General features: G+C 35.6%; 1 protein-coding gene across 11 annotated transcripts in view; it reads right to left on the reverse strand.

The window, feature by feature from the left end:
- OSBPL8 (oxysterol binding protein like 8) overlaps positions 1 to 13,397 on the reverse strand; it is a 158,384-nt gene that overhangs the window by 71,991 nt on the left and 72,996 nt on the right. For 6 of the 11 annotated variants that reach the window (XM_043561539.1, XM_043561538.1, XM_043561532.1 and 3 more), the window contains one exon: positions 4,588 to 4,725. In XM_043561539.1, the coding sequence (XP_043417474.1) occupies positions 4,588 to 4,678 (91 nt within the window). In that variant the 5' untranslated portion in view covers positions 4,679 to 4,725. The remainder of the gene's footprint in view (positions 1 to 4,587; positions 4,726 to 13,397) is intronic. The other 5 variants (XM_043561542.1, XM_043561540.1, XM_043561535.1 and 2 more) reach the window with 1 other exon arrangement.

The following is a 13,397-nucleotide window of genomic DNA, read 5'->3' on the forward strand; positions in this document are numbered from 1 at the left end:
CAGTCTAGTAGTGAATCTTCTCATTGGTACTATATTCTTCCCAATTTATGAATATAATTCTAATCACTGTGTTGCCTACTATTATAGTTATCTATTGCTGTACCTTAAACTACACAAAACTTAGTGCTTTAAAACATTAAATTATTTGCTCACAATGCTACAATTAGGCAAGTTGAGGTTGGTGGTGGCTTGTCTCTGATCCACACAGTATCTGCCAGAACACCCAATATGGCTTGTCACTCTTACGGACCTTCAGTTGGGATGACTATAGCAAGCTGGGGCTAGCTATTTTGGGCTTCCAGACTGCACGTTGAAAGGGTAGGGGTAAAGGAAGAATAAACTCCATTTCTTGATGGGCAAGTTGCAAGAACGCATAAAAAAAAAGGCATGTAAGATGAAAGATATTGTTGCAGTCATCTTTGAAAATGAAATACACCACAGTCCACTTAATTCACATTCCTTCTACATCCAAAATACACTCAATGTCTCCCCCAAGCCAAAATGTCATTCTATTATAGCACTGACTATAAGGCTGGGTCTAATTATTTAAATCAGGTGCAACTGCAAATGGTACTCCTTGGGTTTAGTTCCTCACATGTAGCTTCTCAGATGTACCTCCTCTGAAGCCAAAATCCCATCACCTCAAAAGATAGCTTCTCTGCCCCACTGTAGTAAGCCAGAGGTAGGACTACAATGGACACTGGGGTTCAAAAGATGAAGGGGATGAGGAGTTACACAGAAGGCACAATAAATAGTCTCACAGCTGTTGTGAAATCTGCTTGGCACATGTCATCAGCAGTTTGATTAGAACAGTTATGGGGGTGCCTGGGCGGCTCAACCGGTTGAGCATCTGACTCTTAATTTCAGCTCACGTCATGATCCCAGGGTCATTGGATCGAGCCCTCCATCATGCACTGAGAGTGGGGCCTGGTTGGGATTCTCTCTCTCCTTCTGCCCCCTCCTCCACTTATGCGCTCTCTCTGAAAAATTAATTAATTAAATAAAACAAACAAAAAAGCACAGTTATGTTCTTTGACAATAGTCCTTTGGGGCTCTTGACTCTGCCTTCTGGGCTCCTGGACCCATCCCCTGAGTCAGTCTTCCCATTTCATAAGAAATGGTCCATGATTGCAACAGTGTAGTTTTCTCAGCCTGCTTCATGCCCACACAAGATTGGGATTCTCCCCACACACAAAGGCTCTTTTTAGTTGAACTATCCTTTTCCATCTACGCTGGTGGTGTTTCTATCAGCACCATTCTTGTAAAAACATTGTGAGTTTCTTATGAATTTTATTAGAATTAACTCAATTTAACAGATGCCACATCCACAAATTTCTTTGAGATAGCCAGTTCACTACTCTGGGCTATGTCATGGTGCTGTAGGACAGCAGACTTAAAAGCCTTAGAAGCTCTTCTGGCTAGCTGAGATATTCTGAAAGGTACACCTTTTAGACTCTTTAAAGCCCTTTTGAAAGGCTCCAAGAGACACTGCCTTTCTGAACTCTCAACACAGAATCTTACAGAAGCCTGATCTTGATTGGATCCTTATTCTGAGGCCATTCTTTACTAATGGCACCCTGGGATTTGAGAAGTGTTTAGATAAGTAAAGGGAAGGGAGAAGGCATTCATTCCATTCCATTGTGGAGGATACCAGGATAAATAAAAGCACAGTCTTGCGGGAGAATAGCAAAGAAAGTCATCCTGCTGGGTTCATGATGAGGGGAAACACAAAATGAAATTGGAAAGGTAGAATAAAATCAGACAAATTAAGAGTCCTGATTACCAATTTATGGAATCTGGAATTTAAGCTCTCGACGGTTTGTCCAAATGTTACTACATCAGAGACACCTGGAAAGTTTTATAAATACAGAGCCTCACCCTAGAGGAAAAAACAGCTCCCAGAGCTTCTGAAAGGCTGGAGTAGAAATCTGTATCTAAGCAAAGCTCCCAGGTGATTGATTCTCAGACACAGCCAGACTCAGGAGCCACTGCTCTAGGCAATAGTCAACTGATGACTTTTTGAGAATGGGAGGGACATAAATGCAGTTATCTAGTGAAATTTTTGGTTATAAATCTGAATAATAAAAATAAATTGCCCTTACCAAGTGCTCAGTTTCCTCACTTGTGAAACAGGGAAAATGATTTATACACCATAAGGTTCTTGCAAGAATTCTAGGAGCTAATGCACGTAAAAAATCACTTAGAGACATGAAGAGCATTAAAAGTTAGTCATTATTACTGTAAGTTTCTAGAACTCTTAAGTCTTTCCATTCACAAGCTGATAATACTAAGCAAGAGTATTTGAGATACTGTAGACAAATCAAAGAGGTTTACAGAACATTTGTTAATCCCCTCCAGCAGTTTATCTTCCTCATAATCAAGAGTTAATGAATCTACCTTATTTCAAAACAAATCTGACACCTGGAAACTCTGATATGGAATTTCAGTAGGTAAACCCAAGATATTTTGTGTTACACAAAGCCAATAGGTTGACTTTAATAAAAAGTATATTCAGTATGTAATTCACTCCATAAATATTAATCAGGTGCAAATCAAGATATAACTGACACTAGAGCTGCTTTAAATGCAAAAATTAGAGGTTTACATGGGTCACTAATTTCTAAATGAGCTTAAGATGCTTAAGTACAGCAACAGCTGAAATATCAGCTTACAACTCAAACAGAATAATTTATTTAAAATAATCATAATTATTTATTAAACATTTCCCACTGAAATAAAGTACAAAATGATCATGTAACTATTTACCAATTAATATTCATTTAAAAAAAAGTCACTAAAGCCTACTTTCAAAGAATAATTCATAGTCACAATACCAAAACCTGAATAATTATAGAAACATCGTGATAGTTAAGACTCCAAATTAAATTTTTAAAATATTTGATAACCTAAGTATACATTAGCTTTAAAACACCAAACTTAAGTGCTTAGTTTTAAAAGCAGAAATCTTTCCACCATTGCTACCAGAGTACCGCAAGAGAGTTCAAAGCATCTGATTAAATAAACTGTGCTAAGAAGCAGAATTCAAGATATGAAATTTATCAAATATGAATTAGGAAGTGAGATCCATAATCCTTAGGAGTCCCCAAGACTCTTTTAGAGAGTCTGCAAGGTTAAAACTAGTTCCATAATAGATTTTCATTGTGTTGACATTTGCACTGATGGCACAAAAGCAATGTTCAAAGTGCTAACACCTTAGCACAAATCAACTCAAAGAGACTAACTGTTGTAGGGTCACTGATTTCTTCACTGCCATGCACTTAGAGTAAAAGGCCAGTTTCACTTACAGATGTTGTTGATGAAGCATTAAAAATTATTCATCTTAAACCCTGATGGTTTTAACATTTCTGTGTGACAAGATGAGAAGTATGCATAAAGTACATCTTTGTATTGTATTTTAAAATGTGTCAACACTTAGTAGATCTACATAATTCAGTAACTATTTCCCAAATGACTAATGCTTGATGTTAAAAAAAATCATGCATGAGTAAAGAACCATTCAAAGTTCAAGAGAGATGAATGGACTTTAACTTAAGAGAGTATGAAAAGATTATTGATGCGGTTTCACATTCTACTTTGCAACCAATATTTAAGAAACTACCACTTGTGCGGTGCCTGGATGGCACACTCTGTTAATAAACTTAAAAAAAAAAAGAAACTACCACTTGTCAAATTTTGGTGTGTATCAAAGACTATTTGCATTTATGTATAAAGCTATTAATGTAATCCTCCCTTTTCTGACTATGTATGTGTGTGAGGCCAAATTTTGTTCATATACTTCAATCGAATCATTACATCATGATTGCAGAAGCAGATATGAAAATCTGGGTGTCTGTTTGTAAACTAGATACTAAAGAGATTTGCAAAAATTGTAAATAGTAGTTCTCAACCAATGACAATTTTGTCCCTCAAGGGACATTTGGCAAAGTGTCAGCTATTTCTGGTTGTATACAACTGGAGAAAATGCTATCGTCATCTAGTGGGTAGAGGCCAAAGATGCTGCTAAATACCCTACAATGCACAGGACATCCCCCGCAAGAATTATCCAGCCCATAATGTTAATAGTGGCAAGTCTGAAAGACCATGAGGGAAAAGAATACCACTCTTCTCAATACTTTTTTTTGAGGGAAAGGAAGGAGGAACATAGTTATTTTTAATAAAAATGTTATTCATATTAACCTGCAAAAGGCTTATTATTATAAATTTAAATTATTAAGTATAAACATTTTTAAAATTTCTTCCTTCTATTTTACGATAAATACCGATAGGTTAATCCACATAAAAGTTCTTTGAGGTCTTCAATAATTTTTAACAGTGTAAAGGAGTCTTGAGACCACAAAGTTTGAGAATCACTCAATTAGAACAGTGTAACTAACCAAGTACACTGGGGAATATAAGAGGAATTAAAAGGACTCTAAAGGAAAATAAACTCATTTCAAGAGTAAAATAGATGACCAAAGCAAACAAAAAACCCATAAAACCAAATAGCTACAAAGAAAAAATTATGATAGACCTAAAATGTCATTCTCCCCTTATAACCACAACTAAATTAAAAGCACAATTTCTTACCCTGACTATGAGGACTTGCTGGACTAAAAGACGGCTGATACAAATCTTTGGTTGGTGTTGGATAAGCTTCTTTCCCTTGGCGCTGACTCATCTTTCCTGGTGTCAGATGTTGAGATTCGTCACTGTTTGCTACCACAGCTCAAGGAAAGAAGAAAAAAAGAATTAGTACTGATGTTACACATTTACATAATTACACAGTTAATAATACGGTATAGAACTATGATTGAAATAGCCTCAATAGTTATATTTGTTTTCCAACTCTGTACTTTAATAAATCTGCATAACTTTTATTTTCTTTTAATTGTAGTTTGCCATCAATCCAAGAGGAACTGATTGCTACATATGGGTCCAATTACACAAAATTTAGACATTATAAAAATGAAAATACAGTCAACTAAAAATGAAAGGTACTCCAAAGTTTACTATGGCCTTTTCATTGTGCTATTAACTCTTTACATTTGCCAATAAACCAATAAGCAAGAGACAAAGTCATTTCATTAAAAAAAAAAAAAAAAAAAAAATGGGGGCACCTGGGTGGCTCAGTCAGTTGAGAGTCTGACTTCAGCTCAGGTCATGATTTCACAGTTCGGGAGTTTGAGCCCCACATTGGGCTCTGTGCTGACAGCTCAGAGCCTGGAGCCTGCTTCAGATTCTGTCTGTCTGTCTCTCTCTGCCCCCCCCCCCCCCCCCCCCCCCCGCTCACACTCTGTCCCTCTCAAAAATAAACAAACGTTAAAAAAATTTTTTTTTTAAAAAAAATACAAACGGTCACTAAACATATGAAATACTCAACCTTCATTAGTAATCAGAAAAAATACAAATTAGTAGCAATATAAAATATTCATATTCACTAGAATTTCTACTCTAATTCCTAATTTTCATGAAAAATAGGTATGATTCTTGTTTTAGAAATAGGAAAACTTGAGGTTCATTCAGAGACTGCTTTACCTAAGACTCAGTAACAGAGGTAAGATGTCTAACTCAGGAGGATTTGGTTCCAAAGTCTAATCTCTTAAAAGCTTGCTACCCCAATAATCAATTTAAATAGTGTTTCAAATCGTTATTCACCCATTTGCTAATGAAGAAGAGCAATGCCCACTTGCAGAGAGGGCAGAAAAGAGAAAAATACTCAAATGAAGGAATAGGGCAAATTGTGACGAAATCCACAGTGCCCTAGCCATCTCCATGTCCATTCATTTTATATTTCTGTGCTTTCTGCCTACAAAAGCTGAGCTTTATCTTGAGAAAGAATGATTCTGTCTTCACTACAGATTTAATTTGTAACTTAACCAGAACATCATGTTCACATTTTTATCACTGTACATTTTAAATCAACTCCTTTAAATTAAATTGTTTTCTATTGTGCTCAAGTTTTCAAGATCTATATTTTAGCTCTGTACATTTCAATGTAAAAACTAAAAAACAAAAAACAAACAAACAAACAAAAAACACCCCAAAACACAAAAACCTTCCACTTAACATCCAAGTAAAGATATAAAAAGTCTATGTTCCCATCAAGTCCATAAAAAAAAGAATCTATACACTGAGGACTCCTGAATTTATCTCTTCCTGAACTAAACTCACACGTCCAATTGCCTGCCTTATACTAGCCTCTACTTTTTAATAGGCATCTCAAATTTATCCAGAGCATAATTCTTGATTCTGTTTATCCTCCAAACCTACCACTCACTATTCTCCTCCACCACTGTCTCAGGCCAAAAACTTTAGATATATTCTTTTATTTTTCTCTTTCTTAAACACTTCACACCTGATTTATTTGTGAGATCTTTATAGTTTACCCTCAGAATTTATCTTGAATCTTTTTACTTCTTCCCACTTCTACAACTATCACCCTATTCTAAGCCACCATTACCTGTCCACTGGATCACAGCAACAGATTTTTACCTAGTGTCCAGACTTACTGTCTTGCTCTTTGCTTGTTTAGAATTCATTCTCTACACAGAAACCTGAATAATCTTTGTAAATCATGAATCAGATCTGCGCTACACAGAAATATCCTCAATGCTTTCCATTATACTTGAATCCCATGGCATATGAACTGAAAAGTGTCTGGCCTCTGCTTACCTTTACAATCTCATTCTCTACTACTCTCCTTAGTCACTTGGCTACTTGGCTCCAGCTAGAATGGCCTTCGTGGTATTCCTTAAAACATGCCATTTTGCTCCAGTGTCTGGGTCTTTCTATCTCTTGTTCTCTCAACCTGGAAAACTCCTACCGCAGAGGTTCACATTATTGACCCCTCTCTACGTGTTGTCTGTGCTCTAATGCCCTATCTTCAACAAAGCTCTTCATCATGCCTATAAAATTTATCAATTCTTTTATTATTTTGGTTAGTGTGCACTCTGCCACGATTATACTCTATCATTTTATCATACATGATTTTCACTGTTGCTCTTATCACTATCTGAAATTATATCATTTGTTTATTGTCTGCCTTCTACAGGAGACCATTAAGTTCCATAAGAGAACGGAGTTTTATCTGCCTTATATTTCCATAAATCCTCAAGTCCTGGTATGGTTCTGACATAATGAAGGTGTTCAACAGAGTCTTGCTGAATGAACCAATCAACAAATTTTATACCTTTATCAAACTTTATTATCATAAAGTAAATGGCAGCTCCTTTGGTTACTAAATCCAAGATCCACTTAATTCCTAAAAATTACTATTAAAATTAAAGATGTATGGTATAGATGTAGGAAGAGACAAATTGACCTAAAGAACAAAACAGAGAGATCTCATAATCAAACCCATGCATAAGCTGAGCCTAGATATACAACAGAAGTAGGGACTACCTCCATTAATAATACTAGGAAAATTAAGTATTGGAAAATCAGGTCCCTACCCTCATACCATGCACAAAGAACAGTCTTAGGAAAATAAAAGACATCACTGTAAAAAGCAAAACTTAAAACCTTTTAGAAGAAAATATAAAAAAAATATCTTTATAAACTTGGGATAGGGAATGATTCCTTTAAAAAGACACAACAGGGGCGCCTGGGTGGCGCAGTCAGTTAAGCGTCCGACTTCAGCCAGGTCACGATCTCGCGGTCCGTGAGTTCGAGCCCCGCGTCAGGCTCTGGGCTGATGGCTCAGAGCCTGGAGCCTATTTCCGATTCTGTGTCTCCCTCTCTCTCTGCCCCACCCCCGTTCATGCTCTGTCTCTCTCTGTCCCAAAAATAAATAAATGTTGGAAAAAAAAAAAAAGACACAACAAAGCACTAACCAAAAATAAAGAACTGATAAATTCTACTATATTAAAATTAAGATTTTAATCAAAAGGTACCATAAAAACTTAGAAAGAAAAACAGGATATTTGCAACATATATCATTAACAAAGGGTTGGTATCCAGAATATGTTAAGAAAGATAACAAGCCTGTAAATCAATTAGAAAAAGACCAACAACACAGTAGAGAAATGTAGGGATACATCAAGAAGAATAAAATACCTAAGAATACATTTAATCAAGAGGTGAAAGACATGTACAATGAAAACTATAAGACAGTGACAAAAGAAACTGAAAACACAAATAAATGGAAAGACAGTCCATTCTCATGGATTGGAATAATTAATACTGTTAAAATGTCCATACCACTAAAGCAACCTACAGATTCAATGCAGCCCCTATGAAAATTCCAATGGCATTTTTCACAGAATTAGAACAAAAAATTCTAAAATTTGTGTGAAACCACAGAAGACTCTTAATAACCAAAATAATCTTGAAAAAGAAGAACAAAGCTGAAGGCATCATGTTCCCTGGTTTCAAACTATAAAACAGAGCTACAACAATCAAAACAGCATGGTGAACACACGTAAATTAATAAAACTGAATAGAGGGCCCATAAGTACACCTATGCATATATGGTCATATTAATTTGGGACAAAAAAGTCAAGAAATTACAAGAAAATGGCAGTCTCTTCAATAAATGGTGCTGGGAAAACTGGACATCCATATGCAAAAGAAAGAAACTGAACCACTATCTTACATCATATATAAAAATTAACTCAAAATTAATCAAAGACTTGAATATAAGACCTAAAACCCTAAAACTCCAAAAAGAAAACACAAGCAGTAAACATCAGACTTGGTGATGGTTTTCTGGACCTGACACCAAAAGCAGAGGCAACAAAAGCAAAAATAAACAAGTAGGACTACATATCAAACTAAAGAGCTTCTGCACCACAAAGGAAACCATCAACAAAAGGAAAAGACAACCTCCTGAATGGGAGAAAATATTTACAAGTCATATATCTGATAACGGGTTCATGTCCAAAATACACTAAGAGCTCATATAACTCAACAGCAAAAAAATAAGCAATTTGACTTAAAAATGGGCAGAAGATCTGAATAAACACTTTTCCAAAGACAAAATGGCCAACAGGTATATGGAAAGATGCTAAACATCACTAATCATCAGGGAAATGGAAATCAAAACCACAATGAGCTATTATCCCCTCACACCTGTTAGAATGGCTATTATCAAAAAGAAAGGAAATAACAAGCGTTGGCAAGGATATGGAGAAACATGACTCCCTGTGCACAGTCAGTAGGAATGTAACTTGGTGTAGCCAATTCACCACTGTGGAAAACAGTATGGAGAGTCCTCAAAAAGTTAAAAGAAACAACCATAGGATCCAGCAATTCCAGTTCTGTGTATTTTCCTGAAGAAAATGAAAACACAAATCTGGAAAGATATATGCACCCCTATGTTCACCATAGAATTACTTACAGCAGCCAAGACATGGAAACAACCTAAGTGTCCATTGACAAATGAATGGAATACTCAGCCATAAAAAAAGAATGAAATTTTTGCCATTTATGACATGGATGGACCTTGAGGGCATTATGGTGAGTAAAGTAAGTCAGAAAGAGAACGTCAAATACTGTATTATCCAAGTTGAAAATCCAAGTTCATAGATACACAGACTGGTGGTGCCAGAAGCAGGGTGGTAGTGAGTGGGAAAAATAGGTGAAGGGAATCAAAGGTAACAAACTTTCAATTATAGACAAATAAGTCATATTAATGCAATGTACAGAATGATGATTAATAATACTATACTGCATATTTGAAAGTTGCTAAGAGAATAAATCTTGAAAAGTCCTCATCATAAAAAAAATTCTGTAACTATGTGTGATGATGGATATTAATTAGACTTACTGTGGTGATCATTTTGTAATATATACAAATACTGAATCATCACTGCATACCTGAAACTAACATAAATTTGTATGTCAATTGTGTCTCAATAAAATTTTTTTTTTAATTAAAGAAAAAGAAAAATGGGGCAGGGACCTGAACAGTGAATTCATGGAAGAAAAAATGCAAATGGCCAATAAATATACAAAAAAGATGTTTATCCTCTTGGTAACCAGGAAAATACAAATCAAGATCCCAATGAAATAAATATTTTACACTCAGTAAAACTGACAAAAATTAGTAAGTCTGATAATACTAAACGCTGATAAGGATGAGAATCAATGAGACATTTAAGCACTGCTGCTTGAGAATAAACTGATCTAAGCACTTTGGAAAAGAAATTTAGAACTACCTTATAAAACTGAACACCAGCATACCATAGGGATCCAACAATCCCACTTTTAGCTTTATACCTAGAAATAATACTCTTATATGTGTTTACCAAGAGACAATAAGAATGTTCAGAGTAAAAATCAAAACCATTTCAATATTCACCAAATGAAAATAAATGGCTTTGCATACTGTGGTATATGCATTTAATGGAATAGCATATAGCACTGAAAAGGAATGATCTATATCTATACCCCAAAACATGGCTGAATCTGGAACATAAAATATTAACTACAAAAAAAAAAATCCTAGAAAATGACATACAGCACTCTCATAAAATTAAATACCAGCAAAACTTAGTGACATATACGGAATTTAAAAATAAGTGCCTGCTGGTAGGAATTTACACAAGAGATACAGGAGTACTGATGCATAGGGGCACTTGTACCCCAATGTTTATAGCAGCACTCTCAACAATAGCTAAATTATGGAAAGAGCCTAAATGTCCATCAACTGATGAATGGATAAAGAAATTGTGGTTTATATACACAATGGAGTACTACGTGGCAATGAGAAAGAATGAAATATGGCCCTTTGTAGCAACGTGGATGGAACTGGAGAGTGTGATGCTAAGTGAAATAAGCCATACAGAGAAAGAAAGATACCATATGTTCTCACTCTTATGTGGATCCTGAGAAACTTAACAGAAACCCATGGGGGAGGGGAAGGAAAAAAAAAAAAGAAAAAAAAGAGGTTAGAGTGGGAGAGAGAGCCAAAGCATAAGAGACTCTTAAAAACTGAGAACAAACTAAGGGTTGATGGGGGGTGGGAGGGAGGGGAGGGTGGGTGATGGGTATTGAGGAGGGCACCTTTTGGGATGAGCACTGGGTGTTGTATGGAAACCAATCTGGCAATAAATTTCACATATTGAAAAAAAAAAAAAAGTGCCTGGCATCTCAGTCGGTTGAGCAGTCTGACTCTTGTTTTGGGCTCAGGTCATGATCCCAGGGTGGTGGAACAGAGCCCCGTGTCAAGCTTTGGCTGGGCGTAGATCCTGCTTAAGATTCTTTTTTTTTCTCTCTCTCTCTCTCCCTCTGCCCCTCTCCCCCACTCGTGTACTCTCTCTAAAAAACAAACAAAAACAACCACAAACAAACAAAAAACAAAAAACAAAACAAAAAAAAACAAAAACACCCAAAAATAACAAAAAATACACTTTTTAAAAAAGCAAAGAATGATGAAAAATAGAAACTAGTCATCACCTCTTGGGGGCAGGCACAGGGATAGACGAGAGAAGAAGTACATAGTTGAACATGAGGGATTTTTAAGACTCAGGTTCTTAAGTTGAGTACTAGGTTCAACACATACTGGATGATTATGCTTTATAATCTACATATGCTACATAGATTCATTTGTAGTATCAGACAATACTTTTTAGGCTAATTTAAAATACATTATGAGAAGAACAACTAATAGAATTAAAGTATGTTTCAGGATTCCATCAGTAAGATATAGGTATCTGTATCTTAAGTAACTTCACTATATAAAAAAGGAAATAGTCTGAGAATTGTAAATTTAGTTGTATTCACCTCTAACTCCTTACCAGTTGAGGTATTACTATTTATGATTTTGAGAACCTTGAAGTGGGAGGGTTTATAAAAGTACTTAGAAAAACAATTGTTTCCTACTTGTTCTCTCTTGCCCCATTCACAAGTATTAACAACTATACAGACAAGTGGATTTGCAGAATAGAAAAAATCATTTTGATGTCCTACATCATTTGTACAATCTTAGACTATTTGAATGTGAGCTCAAGTAGGGAACTCACGGTTTTGATTTGTACCCTTTGGCATAAAACTGACAATAAGTATTTGCCAAATCACTGGACAGATTTTGATAAATGAATCACTGCATGATTCCAATACAGTTTCTGACACTACAACTGCCTCATCTACTAAAGACAGCATAGCAGTGCCCTCTCCTGGTTCTACTTTGTAGTAGAAATAAAGTAACCTATTTTGCTATTCATATTGCATTACTATCTTAACTACTGTAGAAACTAACCACGCTGGAATAATTAATAGTAATATAATTAACTTACCAACGGCAACTTCTTTTTTTTTTTTTAATTTTTTTTTCCAACGTTTTTTTAATTTATTTTTGGGACAGAGAGAGACAGAACATGAACGGGGGAGGGGCAGAGAGAGAGGGAGACAAAGAATCGGAAACAGGCTCCAGGCTCTGAGCCATCAGCCCAGAGCCTGACGCGGGGCTCGAACTCACGGACCGCGAGATCGTGACCTGGCTGAAGTCGGACGCTTAACCGACTGCGCCACCCAGGCGCCCCTCAACTGCAACTTCTAAGGAGGATATGATTCTATAACTACTATCTTTACTTTCTGAATTCAATACATCAATATAAAATCTGAAGAATTTTCCAAGCTTCATAGCCTGGTATTGGTCCTTAATCTAAGGAAGCTAAAATCAAGTTAAGTAATTATTTTAAAGTCATAAATAATTTCTATGTAAATCCTAGTATTCCCCTTACAGATGATGTACCTTTTCTCACATACTTAAAGAATTTAAGTATGTTTGTATATATCGTTATAGCTTTTTCATTCAATACAAATCCTAATATTAATGAAATTACTTTTCACTCTAAAAGATACATGATCTCTAGTAAGTAAGTATATATCCTCAGCTTTTTAAGAGTTGGCAGAATACAATATAAACTCACCTCTAATATATATTGTATATTTCATTTGTGCATCCAGAAAATGTATAAACACAATAAATTTTCTCTAGTCCAAGCAGAAATTAAAGACCTATTATAAAATCCAATTCCTAAAATAGGATAACTGTAGTTGGTATTAAAAATGCAACTGTAGGGCACCTAGTGATTCAGTCAGTTAAGCAACCATCTCTTGATTTCAGTTCAGATCATAATCCCAGGGTGGTGGGATTGAGCCCCATGTTAGGCTCTGTACTGAGCATGAAGCCCACTTAAGATTCTCTCTCTCCCCAACTCGTGTGCATTATGTGAATGAATTAATGAATAAATAAAAATTATCTTTAAAAAAATGTAATTCTACTGGTCAGTTCATCATTGCCAATCAGTTCACCTGAGCCAACATCTAAATACATAAGGTAACTAAAGGAATTGAAAAATCCATTGAAAATATCTGCCAGGTATCACAAGCAAGGCTGACAAGAAAACATAAAAATGTTTTCATATTTGTATACTTTTTTCAACTTTTAAAAT

Source organism: Prionailurus bengalensis, chromosome B4 (genome assembly GCF_016509475.1).
Source record: "Prionailurus bengalensis isolate Pbe53 chromosome B4, Fcat_Pben_1.1_paternal_pri, whole genome shotgun sequence".
Lineage (NCBI taxonomy): Eukaryota > Metazoa > Chordata > Mammalia > Carnivora > Felidae > Prionailurus > Prionailurus bengalensis.